The sequence below is a fragment of the Nicotiana sylvestris genome, chromosome 12 (assembly GCF_000393655.2).
Source record: "Nicotiana sylvestris chromosome 12, ASM39365v2, whole genome shotgun sequence".
NCBI lineage: Eukaryota > Viridiplantae > Streptophyta > Magnoliopsida > Solanales > Solanaceae > Nicotiana > Nicotiana sylvestris.
The window spans coordinates 74,064,862-74,081,289 of record NC_091068.1 but is presented as its reverse complement, the minus strand read 5'-3'; the positions used below and the strand labels follow the sequence as shown (position 1 = coordinate 74,081,289).

The following is a 16,428-nucleotide window of genomic DNA, read 5'->3' as shown; positions in this document are numbered from 1 at the left end:
ATTTCCACTTCACTCCCCGTAAACTATAAGCAACGGATTATTTTACAACTCCTAAACTAGTATAAAGTTGTGCATAATTTGGTAAATATCGAATTACCGTATCGAAATCGAAAATTTCGATATTTGATATTCGATAATTCGGTAATCAGTATAGTATTTGGTTTAAGTTTTAAAAAAATATGATATTAGATTATTTGGTATTTTTTAATGAAATACCGAAATATATAGTATATTACACAAAACACATATTATTAATTATAACATAAATGTAAAAATCGAAAATTTACTTTTCTTTATTCTCTAAGTTCATCAATTAACTCTAAGCAAGTAAGAAGATATTTCTAATGATCGAATTTATTCCTTCATTTGCAGTTTTCTCTCTCTAGGTTGATATATTTGCTTGTTTTGGACAAAACTTTTGTCAACAAACGTTTTCTGTTTTGTACTTCTGAGTATTTTATTTAAGAATATTATAGTCTATAACTCTATGCACTTGTTAGATTCAAATTGTATAAACCGAAGTTACTGAACCGAATAAATCGAAACCGAAAAGAGAAAAACAGAACCATACCGAATTTAATTAGGTACGGTATGTTAGGTGTTTGCCATAATTTTCTTACCATATTTGGTTTTCCTATTTGTTGAAGGAAAGGGCAACATGAACACCTTAATTGGGTTTTCCTTTTTGTAGAAGGAAATTAAAAATCTTCCATATTTGGCTGGTCCTTTTTCTTGTAGGAAAATGTTTGGACTTCTATAAATTGAGGATTATTTCTTCTCATTCAGTAGCATCTACAATGTAGCCATAGGGGGGTTGAGAGTCTTGTTTAGTGGGAGAACTTTACGGGACAAGTGTTAATGTGTCACTTGTGTTTGCCTCTTCGTGAGGTTGTTCTCTCGATATTTTGTATCTCTCTTTTATATAGTGGATTGCTCATCTCCGCGGTGGACGTAGGTTAGTTGACCGAATCACGTTAAATGTTGTGCCTCGTTTTGGTATATTTCTCTTTCTTGTATGATTTATCGTCGTTGAAGGTTTTCTTTGCTAGCTTCCGCATGACACCTGACTTTTTTCGGTCCTAACACGGTATGGTATAGCATTTTAAGAAACCGAATACCAAAAATACTGAACCGAAATATTTAAATACCGTACAGTATTAGCCGATGAGCACCCCTAAACCGGTATAGCTTTGGCATTTTGGGGGGAATAACACACTTGAAATGTTAATATTACCTTAAAAAGTGAAATGAAAAGGAACCACCTAAAAGGGAAAAGGGAAAAAACAAGAAAACAAGAAAACAAGAAAAGAGATAGAGGAGCCAGCTAACTAAGAGTTTTAAGAGAATTTTATCGACGCCCTTTTCCATTTTGTTGATAATTAAGCTCTATTCTTTTTTGCTCCATCCGCTTAGGAACAAAATTGTCCTTTCCAGTATATTACTATTCATGATCTCTTGCACTCTATGTGCTGACACTTTATTCACCAGAAAAATATAAGGTTCCTTCTTGTTTATTCTCTTCCTGTGAATATATGTGCGGATATATTATATTGTATGAATGAATTATCAGATCAGTTTACAATCAAAAGTCGCCAGAATCATTTGAACCAATATATATACGTTTTAATCCAATGTGTCGTGTCGTGACTTTTTATATTCATTTCTGTACTTCTTTTAGGATCTCTTGTAAAAGTGATCGATGCCACATAAACACTAATTCTGATTAGATTATCATGCCATATAAAATATTTAATGGACCAAATATATACACAAAATTTATGGCCAAACGGCTCCTTTAAGTTAAAGATGAGTAAGTTAGATGAGTAAGTTTAGTGAGTTGTTAGCAAAAATACATTTCTCTTTACCAAATCATGTTTTTAACATGTCCCTTATGTGTATGTGGTCAGCAGTCTAGTAGTTACTTAGCTTTCTCAAATTCTGATTGACTGATTCCCACTCTCAGCTTCATCAATTCTCTCAAGTTTCTTATTCAGTAATCGTTTTTTTTATCTTGGTGGCGACAAGATTTGAATCCAAATTAAAACTTATATACATGTTCTGATATCATATTGAATAGAGTAACCATCTTACCTAAAAGTTCAAGCTACTTGAAAAAAAAAAGCATATTTTTCTATACTTAATAATGTCTTCAACAAATTTTTCATTGCATCCTTAATATGGTAAATCAACAAATAAAATAACTGATAGTATAAAAATATATGCACATAATCCATTATTCTCGCGTCTAATGAGTGCAAAACGGACCATGAGCACTATCAAAATTGCTGTTAACAATTAATTAATTAGGTTAAAACAAGAGCAATGTCGCAAATACGCTCAAAAAACACCAACTTTTTCTTGAAAATCGAATTATTGTTTCCTTCCCAGTATTACCACTCTATAGGTTCCCAGCCTTTCTAACTCTCCCCTCTTCCAATTAATGCCAGATACATAAAGAGTCAGGTTTAATATTTCCGATAAGGTAATAATAACTATTATAAAAAACAGACCCCGAAAAATTGATTGACAAAGAAAAATAAACCATGCTCAATATCCTCGGAAAAGTAAATCCAAAAGAATTGGATTCTTGCTTTTAATGAAAAAGATCTAGTCCTTTGATTTTACTAGTTTTACAACGATAACAGACCAATGTTTCAAAGAGAGAACAAAAGAAATACAAAGGGATTATCCATTATGAGAGAATACATAAAAGAGTTTATGTTAGTGTGTATTAACAGTGTAAAATATTTGTCCAATCCAATTATTACTTGAAAAGAACTTAAGCTAATAGAAAGGTTTACAAAAACAGTGCATAAAACAGAAATTTAATTTAAAAAGCATTGATTATTAACTGGAAATGAATAATAAATAACTTATCATAACATATTAACTTGAACCATACTACACTCGGTCTCCATGGAGTAATTGATTAATAAAGGAAAACAAAACATGCACAACCCTGGGAAAAGTGAAAACGAAAAAGATGGAATTCTTGCTTTGAATGCAAAAGATTTTTACAACGAAAACAGACCAATGTTGCAAAGACAAAGAAATTATCCATCCAACAGAGAGAGAGAATAGTAAAATGCTAAACTTAAAACTACACTACACAAGTATGTGAGAGGAGTATGACTGAAAGGGTTGGGTTCTTTTCCCTTGATCGAGGTAGAGAGATCAGAAGAGTGCTTTTTTGAGTAGAAAAAGAGAGATTTACACGCAAACCCATTGGGTGGTAGCAAGCTGTTTCCTTTGTGCCAGTTTTCAGCCATGGGGAGTGGTCGATTTTTTAATTTTCCCCTTCCACATGAAACATGAAATGAAATCTTTTCTTTTTCTTCATAGGATTTTGTAAATGTCAACAAGACAAGTATAAAATCTTTACATGCAGATGGAAGCAGCAAATGATCTTGAATCATTGTTGTTGTCGTCATCGTAATCTTCTTCACCAACACCAACACCAACACCAACACCAACGCCGCCGTTTCTTGCTTCTTTGTCATCATTAGTTCTGTCCATATAGCCATTTTCATTATCATCTACTAGCCTACCAACTTCTTCCACTAGTAGTTGTTCTACCGAATCAGACTCCTCTTCTTCTTCTTGTTCCTTATAGGAAGTGACGGCAGAAAGGAGTAATGGAGGAGGGTTCATTCCTCGACCCACTATAGGAACAGCTTCTGTTAATAACTTGCCATCTCGAGGTGGTGAGAATATTACTGGCATGTATTCCTCTGCTTCACATGGGAACTTTGAGTTCTTGAAATGTTCTTTTAGTGCTTCTATTCCCTTCATTCATGCATTTTTTAATCACAAACTAATTACTCCATACTAAAACAACAAATTTTTAATACATGAATTAACTACTTATTTTAACACATTTTTTCTGTCTCTAAAATAATTTAATTTTATTGCTAATACACATAAAATAATACATACATAAATTCTCATGTAACTTATTCAATAAATTAATGCCAACCAAAATAAAAGTTTTTAAAGACAAACTAAACAATGAGCTCAATGCTGGAAAAACAAAAAATAATTTGCTACTAATATAGAGGGAGGTGGAACATACTTGTAATCTAGCATAAGTAACTTGGCAGATTTTTCTAGAGTTGAAGACCTCCCAACTTTGATGGTGAAAAGCTTTGTAGAGTCTCAAAGTTGCCTGTGGTGAAGTCATGTTCACGAATCCATATCCCACGTTGCACTTGTTACTAAAAAAAAGTTTATATGATTACATGTTAGAACTAATTAAATTAATGGATAAAAATTCAATCTTAATTGAATAACCCACATGAAATCAATGGGAAGATAAACGAAATCGTAGGAGGATTTTGGCTGCTGCTGATCATCGCCGTCGGCAATCTGCTCGTTATAGTGAATGCAGTGGTTGTCCAGCATGTTCAGCAGCAGCTTCTGACTGCACCACACCCCAAATATATGTCAGTCAAATATACCAAATACCAACATTATTACACTATTTTACAACATAAAATATTGTATAAAATTAAACTAAATTTGATTAGAGGGGTACTTAGAAATGCAATGCCATTTGATCAGCTGTATAAGAAAAAACAATTCCCACTTAATTTTATGCAACATTTAACTGGTGGCTATTATCCCAGTAATATGTTACCTGAAATCTAGTACTCCTATATATATTATACGAAATGACATAAAATTAAAAAAAAATAGCCTTTGACAATTTTTCCATGTATTATTATTCACTCCATAACAATTTGTACATTATTTAATCAACATATAACCTTCATTAGTTATTCACCGCGTAAAGGGGACTTCCTATAGCATTTAAACATAAAAGGGGAAATTAATTAGAATATGAATAGATATAAGGAAATAAAGAAATAAAATATTGAATTTAGGATGATTACCTGTACTTGTTGGGTATGTTTTTAATCATGACAGTAGTTCTGGTATCACTGCAATTTGATTCCATAATGGCATCTTCGTTAATTAGGAAACGAGGATCATAATCTCTGGCCTGTTTCCATGGTTTATTGCTCTTAACTTGTAGTAAAATCTGCTTCGACGAAGAAGTTGTAACACTGCTACTGCTTGGACTAATAGTTTTAGTACATGTTTTGGCATTCTTGATTTTCCCAGGCCTACCATTATTTGATATACACAAAGATGCCAATGAATCTTGAACAGACCCACTACCTGAACTCTCACTTCCACTAGGGTTTCCATAATTTGATTTCTGGGAATGTGAAGTGTACACCCTTTGAGATTTTTGTGGAGGAGAATAATTGTTGTTGATTGAATTACGACTGAATTTAGGTGATGAATAATTAGGTCTTGAAAATCTTCTGCTATTTCCACCTGGCCTACTGAATTCAATCAACAATTGCTTCCCATCTATCTCTTTTCCATTCATCTCCATTAAAGCCCTTGCTGCATCTCTTACATCATAAAACTCCACAAACCTTTGATGCCTCTTCATTGGTGTCTCTCTCAATTCCTTCACATTCCCTAAATATATATATTCAACACAAACATAATCAGCAAGTAAAACATATATTCACCAAGGACCAAAGCGAGGAATATGAGAATTCATTATACTATTAAAAACCAATAAGGAAAAAGACTAAAAAATTAGCATATATACCAAAAGCTTGAAAAATATCTCTAAGATAAGTAGAAGAAGTATGAGAGTCCAAATTGAAAATCACAAGTGTCCCTTGGTTATTCCCATCAGGAAGACTAGAAGTCAGAGGGAAAGTAAACTGAGCCCAAACAGCTCTTCCAGCAATAAGCCCACGCGCCGGGGGAGGAAGTGGAAATGGAAGAGGGGGAAGAATTAAACCACCCATAGTAGTAGAATAAATAGACTCCTCATAATGCCTCCTTAAACGACACTGCTGTTGCATGTTCTGTTCTTGAATCTCTATCAACGCTGCTCGCGCGTGCCTCAAATCATAAAAATGAACCGTTACAATCCCTTCTCTTAACCTTCCCATTTGCACTGCTCGAACATCTCCAAAAACTTCCAAATCCCTTCTCACTATAGACTCACTCACTTCAACTGGAACCATACTTAACAACAAAGTTCTTGTAGCCATTGAACTTGGAGGTGGCAAAAAAGGCGTAGGCATAGGTGGGTTTGAGCTAACGTACGCCGTGTGTGTAACTTGATGGTATCCAACATCATCACCGTATGGCGGTAACGACGGCGGCAACGGCGGCGGCAACTGAGGTGGACATGGATAAGCAGGATAATAAAATTGATTAGGGAGCAAAGGTAAAGAATTGTTAGGGGGTTGGTGAAAAGGATATCTTGGTATGAATTCTTGGGCTCTAGGATCAAGATTCCCATGAACCATACCATTGTCCTCCATTTTTTCTACCGGAGAAACAAACTTTATCAGCAGAGATGGGCTTTTTTCTTTGAATCTATGAGATTGAGATGGGGTTTCTTTTCCTAGGAAATTTGGCTAAGTTATGGTGGTGCTACAGTGCATATAACAGGTGATGATAATCTCTGTAGCTAGACTATATTTTTTGAGACATAAATTAAGACTAGTAGCTCTTTGGTTTTTGCTTACTCTATCTAGTTTTCTCTCTCTAGGGTCTATGTTTAGAAGCACACTCTATACACTGGAGTCTCTAGAGTCTTGTCCATGTAGCATGAGAGAGAGAGAAGAGAGAGAAACCAATTCAAGAACGTTAAAAGAACATATGAGACGACTAATGCACGACCATCTTTTTAACCAAATTTTGCTTCAAATGTTTTTGGGACTGTCAAATGATATATTGAAGTTACCGAAATACCCCCATTTAAATATTGAGATTATGTCTTTTATCAACGACATAGACCATCAAAATCTCGCCGGTGGAACCTGGGGAGGGAATAGAGGTCTTACCCCTATGAGATCTTACCTCTATCCCGAATGGAACGGAGATGTTGTTTCAGATTATGTCTTTTATCACTTCAATATATTAAAACTAATGTGGTTTTGATGAAAATCCCAAACGTAAAAAATAATTTTTTCCATATAATAATTGTACACAGTAACGTACGCAAAAAATTTCATAAGGCGTGTCAATAGTGGAAGAAATGAACCAATGAATAAATTACTGTAATGGCAAGTGATATTGTATAATTGTACATAATACTTTAATTATATTTATTATTTATATATATAGATTAAAAAAAATTACGACTAAACGGTATCAGTGATAGTGGCAAGATATCTATGCCCCTAGGAACTAATTGATAGTGCCACGTTCCTAGTACTTGTTTTGGTAGAGGAGTAGTAAAACACACTTTTTTTTCTTTTTAGTTAGTCCAAAAAAATATTTTCCTATAATATTTTCCTATATTTGCTATCACTTAAATTTTAAATTTCTCTTTATACTATCGGAAAGTTTCTAACTTCGTAAACTTCTATGGTAAGGGTTAATATTCAATTTTTTTCTTTATTTCTTATATTTCGTGTTCAATAAAACACATTTACGCAAATTAGGACAAAGAGACTAATGTAGTAGTGTGTATGGTATTTTTTAACTTATAGCCCGTTTGGCAGTGTTGTAAAAATCAGCTTATTTTGAGAAGTGATTTTTTTCAAAAGTGTTTTTTTCAAAAGTACTTTTGGTGAGAAGCAGTTTGTGTTTGGCTAATTAGTTTGAAAAGCACTTCTGAGCAGCAATTAGTGTTTGGTCAGGCTTTAAAAAACTGCTTCTAAGTTATTTTCTCAAAAGTGTTTCTCAAAAAAGTGCTTTTGGAGAGAAGCTATTTTTTTCTGCTTCTTCAAAACTGCTTCTGCTTCTCCTCAAAAACACTTTTTTTTTTCCGGAAGCTTGACCAAAAGTGCTTTTGGCCAAAAAAATACTTTTGGCCAAACAGGCTATTAGTTTTTAACTATATCAAGTTTATTTAAGAATTCTACTCTGCAATGTTGATATCAATGCAAGATTGTGATTTTTCATCCTTGCATAAATTTTACTAGGTGATACATGTATAATGATCTGAGGAGTATGTTCTTTTTGCGTCATTTCTTTGGGTGTGTTTGATATGAAGCAAAATATTTTCCAATTTTTTCATATTTGGTTGGCTAAAATGTTTTGAAAAACATTTTCTTTATTAATTCATTTTCCTCCAATTGGAGGAAAATATTTTCCTTATCAAAAGAAGGGAAAACATTCTCCAAAACTCCTTTTCAACCTTCTCCACTCTTACCAACCCACCCCACCCCCTAGGGGTGGACGTTCGGGCAGTTCGGATTGCATATGAAATTTCGGTTTGGATTTTTAGTTTTTGGATTGATGAAATGACAATCCAAATCCAATCCAAATAAGTTCGATTGGATCGGATTTTTTAAGTTCAGTTTCGGATTAATCGGTTAGGATATTTTGGATTTTTGGTTTTGACCTTATAAGTTGAGATGTCTCTTCTTTTTACAAAAATGAATATCCAAATGAAGTACTTATGTTAAATTGCCCTGAAAAGTCCTTCATTCTCACTGCAATCATCCAAATGAAATATTAAAGTAATGAAATTATTATATAAAAAATAAAAATAAAAAATACAATAGAGACATTAATACGACAGATAAAAAATAAAAATAGTAAAACCATGTCCAAATAGAAAGTATTCTCATAATAACTTAGTAATTACTATTGAATATATATGGTAATATCTAATGGGTAGGGTATTGGACTTATTACTATTGACATATGGATAATGGACTAAAAATAAAGTATAATAATTTTGGATTATCGGATATCCAAAATTTTGAAGTACCAAATCTAATATCCAATCCAAAATACAAAAATTTTAAAAATTAAATCCAAAATCCAATCCGTAATCCGAAAATCCAAGAAATTCGAATTTCGGTTTGGATTTCAGGTTTGCCCAAAGTATGCCTACCCCTATCACCCCCCCCCTCTCCAGAAAAAGGTTTTTTTTTTCAAATTTCAGTTTTTCCGTTACCATCCACCCTACTACGCCTCCCCCCCCCCCCCGCCGCCGCAAAAAAATAATTTTTTTTATCTTCATTTTTTTTTTTGCAATTTAAAATTTCTGTTTTTTCATTCTACACCACCCACCCCAACCCCCCACCCACACACACACACACAAAAAAAAATTTTGTAATTGAAATTTCTGTTCCCCCCCCCCCCCGAAAAAAATTTAAAATATATTTTTTCAGTTTTAATTTTATTATTTATCGGTTTAAAGACTCAAAATTTTACAAGTTCCAAAATTATGAGTTCGGAGGTTTATGTGTTTGGAAGTTTATGGGTTCAGAAATTATAAAGTTTACGGGTTCGAAATTCCGCGGTTTTTAAAGTTTAGCGGTTCGAAAGTTTATGAAATTTGTAGGTCCGGAAGGTTGTTGGTTTGAAAGTTTATGGCTTCATGTTTATTATATCTAAATTATTTATGAATATTCTTGAGAAGTCATTTTCGTTAATTTGCGTACCAAACACCGGAAAATGAATAAGATTATTACTTGTTTTCCAAGAAATATTTTCCACGGAAAACACACCCTTTATCTCCAATTATTTACTCTTTTTAGTGCTTTGATGTAACAAAATGCTAATTTCATTCGATTTTGTTTGAGAGATTTTGTCAAACTTGATCTTGATGAATGAAAACAGTCAAATAAGTGGGAACGAAAGAATTATTACTTATCCCATTTTTTCCTGTCTTTTTCCTTTTGAACAAATTTTTAATGTACATTAATTTCAAATAAGGAAAATATTTAATAAGCAAAAAGTATGGAACTACTTAATGATATCTTCAATTATACACTGTAAAATTGGTTTGACTAACTGGATCATCTAAACTAATTATAGAATATCCATCAAGTTTGTTAATTTAAAGGGAAGTACACAAAAGGAAAAATGCAAAAACACGTAAATGCATTAAAAAGTTAAATTTGGCCAGCGAAAGTCCGAGCTGTTTTGAACTTGTAAGAATTGCAGTCAAAGCAAATACATAATATTAACAATCTTATTCTAAATTGAGTAACTGGTCTGTATATATCTAATATTTTTCTAATTTTAAAGGATATTTTTCAAAGGAGAAATTATTATTTCAAAATTACTCGATTAAAAAGATAAACATAACCCAGTTGCCAGATAATGCAAAACCATTATTATTCTCTTATGTCATAATCAGTTAGATTTGGAAAAAATGATTGTGGATCAGGTTGTTCTTTTAAACCAAGGAAAAAATAAAACAAAAAGAGAAGAGTAGGACAGGTTGTTTACGTGAGGAAGATAATAATTGCTCTGAGTAAAGAGTACTTTTTCATGTGGCTATTTTGACTACTCACTCCATATTTGGCTTTATATTTGCTGTACACATATTATAGAAATGACTCTTTTTCGTGAGTCCCAATTATGGTTCTTTTGGACTCAAAATACATAAATAGGTGGGGAAAAAAAGTTATATTTTTATATATAGCGTCACAGTACATGGCGCTATATATTAACAGTAATGGCACCGTTAATGTATAGCGCCAGGTATTGTAGCGTTATACTGTAAAATCTGACACGCTCAGGTATAACACCACAATACCTGGCGTTATACATACATCATTAATGTATAGCGCCATGTATTGTGGCGCTATACTCCTTTTTCCTGGCTACCAACAATTCCTGACTTCAATAATTCAAAAGCATATAGTGCCAACTTTTTGGGCGCTATATATATATATAAATTCCGGCTAGCCATTTCTTATATAAAGAGGTTAGGATTGTATAGAAATTCATTCAAAAAAAACTTTAACTCTTGTTGAAACGTTTATTGTTGTTAAATTCTCCAACATTTTTTCATTATGTCTGAAGAGCTAGAATAAGAGTTTCATTATATTGGGGGAGTGAGGTTGTGATGGAGAATAACTCTGTAGGCTACACTTTACCTGCTCAGTGTCATGTTAAATTGCCACTTACAATAGAGTACGATAAATTGATATCGTTGTTATGCAAAAAAATGAGTGTGAGGAAACGTTCAGTGATACTTAAAGTAACTTGAAGATATTCGTATTCCGTCACTCCGCAAGGGGTTGCTTTTTACTCGGAGTTTAACATCGACGATGATGAAACTTTGAGTGATTTTCTGAGGACTCCGGACGAATGCCGGGAATTTCTTGTAATCACAATGTTGGAGATGTACGTGAAGGTTGAAGTCGTTCCAAAAAACGAGGTTGTGCGTAGTAGAGATAACCCCCAGTCATCGGGTGGTTATTCTGGAGCAGCTTTTGCCGGACAGGTTCCGGATGAAAGAGTTTTCCTTGATTTAAACTTATCACCGCCGACGAATGATCAGCGAGAAAATAATTTATACCCTGCTTTCCATAATTCACAAAACGAGTGGTAAACTTTAATTTTCATTTGTGTTAATTATGTATATTTTTGGCGTATTGAATTTGTATTAACGCTCATATATTTAATAGGGGATACCGTCCGGATATGAATTTTACAAGTGGCTCATCCGGTAGTCATCACCTAATTGAAAACGTCCAACATGAAATTTCATCATATTACGACTTGTAAGTGAAGTGCTATAGCCATATGGAAAGCATTTATTAATTCAGTAGCTTATATTTTTGTTGGTTGTGCAGTGAAAACAAGCAAGTTTAACCACCCGTACTCACTCAATTGACCGAAAATGACATATTACATCGGGATCTAGCAGATGCACAGAGTGAGGAATAGAACAGTGATTACGATAACAATGCCGATGAATCCGGAGACGAGACACCCTTTTTCGTGAGGATGGTGATGAGCAGGATGAGGGGGAATGACCTGATTTGAAGAGAGACCCCCCTAGACGAAGAGTGTACGAGTCTGAAGTGTCGTTTCATTCAAGGGAGATTCCTTACATTGATAACTTGTCAACCGTACCGGATGTGGAAGCTCTCACATGGGATTTTGATGAAATCCGAACAGCAATGTGGGATGAGTCTAGACCAACGGTGCTTGCAAAGGGGATGCTTTTTCCCGATAAAGTGCGCTTAAGCAGGGCTTGTAAAATGAACAACGTAAAAGAGTGTCGTGAGATGTAGGTATGGGAGTCAAGTCCGATGGTATACAAGGTTGTTTGCCGCAGGTGGTTTTGGCCATGTAATTGGATGTTGCGTGCGACCAAGAAAAAGACAGGTATGTGGAAAGTGGGTAAATATATTCTCACCCACACATGCGAAATGGACACATTCAACGGGAATCACTTAAACTTGGATATTGACTTGATTTCTCTTGTACTTATTCTGCACCTCGAAGCGTCCATAAGGTATACAATCAAAGAGTGCATTACATCAGTCCACCAGGAATATGAACATACCATTACGAAAAGAAAGGCATTTCTCGGGCCCAAACGGGCGTTTAAAATTGTGTACGGTAATTGGGATAAGTTATTTGCATCTCTGCCAAAGTACATGGCCGCACTGCAGCACTTTAACCCCGGGACAGTTGTTGAATGGAAGCTTAAGCAGAGTTCGGGAACACCAGAATACATATTCAATTACGTGTTCTGGGCCTTTAAGCCAGCAATTGATGGTTTTTCGCATTGCCAGCCCGTAATATCCATAGACGGAACTCATGTCTATGGAAAGTACTATATCAAGCTATTGATAGCCGTGGCAGTGGATGCTAATGGACAGATATTTCCTCTAGCTTTTGTTGTTTGTGCCAATGAAAGCATGGAGACGTGGACGCTGTTTTTGAACCACCTGAAAGAGCACGTTGTCAAACAGCGTTAAGGTATTTGTCTAATATCTGATCGGCACGGTGGTATATTAAGTTTTGTGGAGAACTTGCTTGCATGGCAAGAACCTTATACATACCACCGTTACTGTGTGAGGCACATTTAGGCCAATTTCCAGAAGGCACATCCCCACAAGGATCTACATGATTTGATGTAGATGGCAGCAAAAGACCACCAACAACATAAATTCCGGAGGCATATGGATTCTATCAGGCAAGAAGACGAGGCAGCCTATCGTTGGTTAATGCGACATGACCCTGAAAAGTGGACGTTGCATGCAGATGGTGGCAGACGATGGGGAATTCTTACTACAAACGTGTCAGAGTCCTTCAACGGGTTACTGAAGTTGGCAAGAGGATTGCCCGTCATAGCCATGGTGCGGATGTCGTTCAAGCAGATGGCGGAGAGGTTTGTTGAACGGTCTGCAGCTGCAACGAAATTGATGGAGAGGGGTGTTGAATTTATGCCAGTGCCGATGCAGAGATTTGAGAAATACAGACGGCGGGCACATTGGTATTCATTTTTGCAGTATGATAATGAAAGAGGTGTTTTTGAAGTTCGCACCGCTATCCATAATAATCGGGGTAATAATGTACATACCCTAAATGAATCAGCAAGGTTATGCTCCTGTGGGAAAAGGTCCATCTACCACATGCCTTGCTCACATGCCATCAAGTGTTTTCAACGTGTTGGTTACGCGGAGACCAACTATGTTGATCAACAATATAGTATTTCCAAGTACCTAAACACATATAGTGGTCAGTTGCAGCCAGTGGGTGCTGAGCATTATTGGCTTCCGGAACCATTTAAAATGGTGTGTAACAAGTCCTATTTTAGTAAAAGACAGGTGCAGAAGAGAACGCGAATACAGAACCAAATGGATGTTAGTGACACCGTTTATGCGCGCAAATGTGGTATATGCTCGCAAACAAGACACGACCGTCGTAAATGTCCTTCGGCTGGTTTGGGTGGCAAAACTAATCAAGCTCATGGTGGGTATTCTTCTAGTGTACCTAACTACCCATGAGTTGATGTTGAAATAATTAGTTGTTATGTCTATGTTGCAAAATTTATGAAATAAAATTATGCTTGTTAACTATGATTTGTACTTTCCCATTTTATCTATTTAAATAATAATTTAATAAAATTATCTGTATATTTATTATGTGTGTGTTGTCTTGTCAAACTGAAAAAGCTGACTAGCTGACATAAAGTTGTCTTGTCAACATCATGATATTTAACACGCAAAGTATAGCGCCATTAGATAGTACGTTATGTGTGTGTTGTCTTGTCGAACTGAAAAAGCTGACCAGCTGACATAAAGTTGTCTTGTCAACATCATGATATTTAACACGCAAAATATAGCGCCATTAGATAGTACGTTATGTGTGTGTTGTCTTGTCGAACTGAAAAAGCTGACCAGCTGACATAAAGTTGTCTTGTCAACATCATGATATTTAACACGCAAAATATAGTGCCATTAGATAATATGTTATGTGTGTGTTGTCTTGTCGAACTGAAAAAGCTGACCAGCTGACATAAAGTTGTCTTGTCAACATCATTATATTTAACACGTAAAGTATAGCGCCATTAGATAGTACGTTATGTGTGTGTTGTCTCGCCTATAAATAACGGGCTCATTGTAGTTATGTTGTGTACTCAAAATTTACTAAAAGCAAATATTTTATTAAAAGTAAGTTTTTTTTACTAAAAGCAAATATTACACAAATGACCCAACCTCTTCGTCCACCAAAGTGAAATTGTGGAAAAGCATGCTTGATGCAAAATTGTTGGGACGGTGGTGAAGTTGGACGCCGTTACTGGCACTTTATGAACCAGTTTTACAAGGTTCCCGGCGAACCTATTTGTGATTTTCAGGAATGGGTTGATGAACCATGTTATCAGGAATGTTACAGAGAACAACTGCAGTTTCTTCATAATATGTGTTTAAAACAATGGAAACATGAAAAAGAAAGCAATAAAATTATTGCAGACTTAAGGGCGAACCTGAAGGAGGTGGGAGAAGAAAAATGGAAAACACAATGGAATTGTGAAGCGCAAAAGGATCGTAAAAAAATATATAAACTAGAACTTGCGGAGGTAAAGGCGAAACTGAAAGAGGTAGAAGAAGAAAAAGAACAACTGGAAGAACGATTTAAGTGGTTAGAGCGGAGAATAAATAGCAACCGGGGCTAAATATTGGCATGTATGTGTTTAGTGTATTTTTCATATTTCATGTATTTTTATTATGTTGGTCTGCTATGTTTGTGTTTGTGATTGTGTTTGTGCTGTAGTAATGATTTCCTTGTTTGTTGTACTAAATTTTATTTTAATTGAAGTAGAAATTAAGTTTAAGTGCTTGTGTTGTACTACATTTTATTTTAATTGAAGTAAAAGTTAAGTTTAAGTGCTTGTGTTGTACTAAATTTTATTTTATGAAACTATCAAACGAATGGAGAACTAAAAGAAGTAATGCGCATATTCGATTAAATATTGTTTTTAATGTATACAAAAATATTATTTACACCATGTCAATGTGTCCCACATCCGGTGTGTCTCAATGCAGCCGCTGGCCTGAGGCGCATCCCCTCCCGCTCGGGTACGCTATCACGATTATCATCATCAAGTCTTCTCCTTATAGCCGGATGCGGCGCATGATGACATGTATCGGTGGTGCTGTCAGCTCCAGTAAAAGGCTACATAATAATATGAAACTTAGTATAGAAAACTACATAACAATTCACAACAATTTATATTGTCTTACCATCATCGTCTCTAGATCCTGAATGTAGTCATCTGTCGCTGCATCGCATGAAGCCTTAAAAAGGAAATTAATAAAGTTAAAGAAAATAAATAAGTTACAGTTAAAACAAATTCAAATCAAATACTAATAAACTCATACCTGCGCATGTGATGTGGAGCCATAACTCAGTCGACGCCCACTGTAAAAATCTTGGGTCGGTCGATCCTCAATAGTGGTAGACGGGCTTGGGAAGTATCTACCCCAATCCACTCCTTGAATATCCGAGCCCGTGATCAATAATTGACCCGATGGGGTCACCTGCGATGGCACTGGAGTGTGATAAATTCCAAGGCTGTAAGACGGCATGTCCGTCTCATGCATGCCACCTGCCATATCAGTAGCAATATCATTAGCAGGAGCCTCAACGCCCCTTTGCTGGGGACCACCTCCTCTCCGCCCACGACCACGTCGTCTGACACCACCAGCTCGTCGGCCACCACCAGCTCATGGGATACCACGACCTCGATGGTACTGCGCTGGGTCCATATAATCAGCCTCGTATGCCAAACACTGATCCGATCAGGCTCGCTGCAGTGTCTGGGCAGCCACATCCATGAATCGATGACTATACTCCTGCATGGCCACAGGATCGTGGACATAACTCTGCATCTGCTGTCCCATATGATAGACGGTATGCAATCCAATCGCCTGCACAAAGTAAAAAATATAAACTACATATTTGGCACTAAATTGCAGGTATATACCTAATAATAACAGAAAACATACCAGGGCCTCGTGTCTCCCGGCATATGGGACGTACCGACCATGTGCCTGATGAACTGGGTTCCCGATAAAAAGTCGTGAAACAGTGCGGTACCATGCCATATAACGTTGAATAGGAAAGTGCTGCGGAGGTGGGGTCAAGTCCCCTCGCATGTCCCAAGTACCCAAC

The 16,428-nt window shown here is 35.6% G+C and overlaps 1 protein-coding gene across 1 annotated transcript; it reads right to left on the bottom strand.

Moving 5' to 3' along the window:
- Positions 1 to 2,969: 2,969 nt before the first annotated feature.
- On the bottom strand, positions 2,970 to 6,677 carry LOC104221901 (protein terminal ear1 homolog). Its single transcript, XM_009773046.2, has 5 exons — positions 5,630 to 6,677; positions 4,893 to 5,493; positions 4,295 to 4,420; positions 4,073 to 4,214; positions 2,970 to 3,786 (listed from the first exon to the last, which is right to left on the bottom strand). Exons 1-5 carry the CDS (start codon positions 6,357 to 6,359, stop codon positions 3,379 to 3,381), a joined length of 2,007 nt encoding a protein of 668 aa, XP_009771348.1. The 5' UTR covers positions 6,360 to 6,677; the 3' UTR covers positions 2,970 to 3,378.
- Positions 6,678 to 16,428: the final 9,751 nt, after the last annotated feature.

Excerpts from the sequence above, each read along its gene's own strand:
- LOC104221901 (XM_009773046.2), bottom strand. The coding sequence starts at position 6,359 with ATGGAGGACAATGGTATGGTTCATGGGAATCTTGATCCTAGAGCCCAA. Across the intron at positions 4,215-4,294 it reads TATCTTCCCATTGATTTCAT|TAACAAGTGCAACGTGGGAT; the intron begins GTGGGTTATTCA and ends ACTTTTTTTTAG. Across the intron at positions 3,787-4,072 it reads TTACTTATGCTAGATTACAA|GGAATAGAAGCACTAAAAGA; the intron begins GTATGTTCCACC and ends GCATGAATGAAG.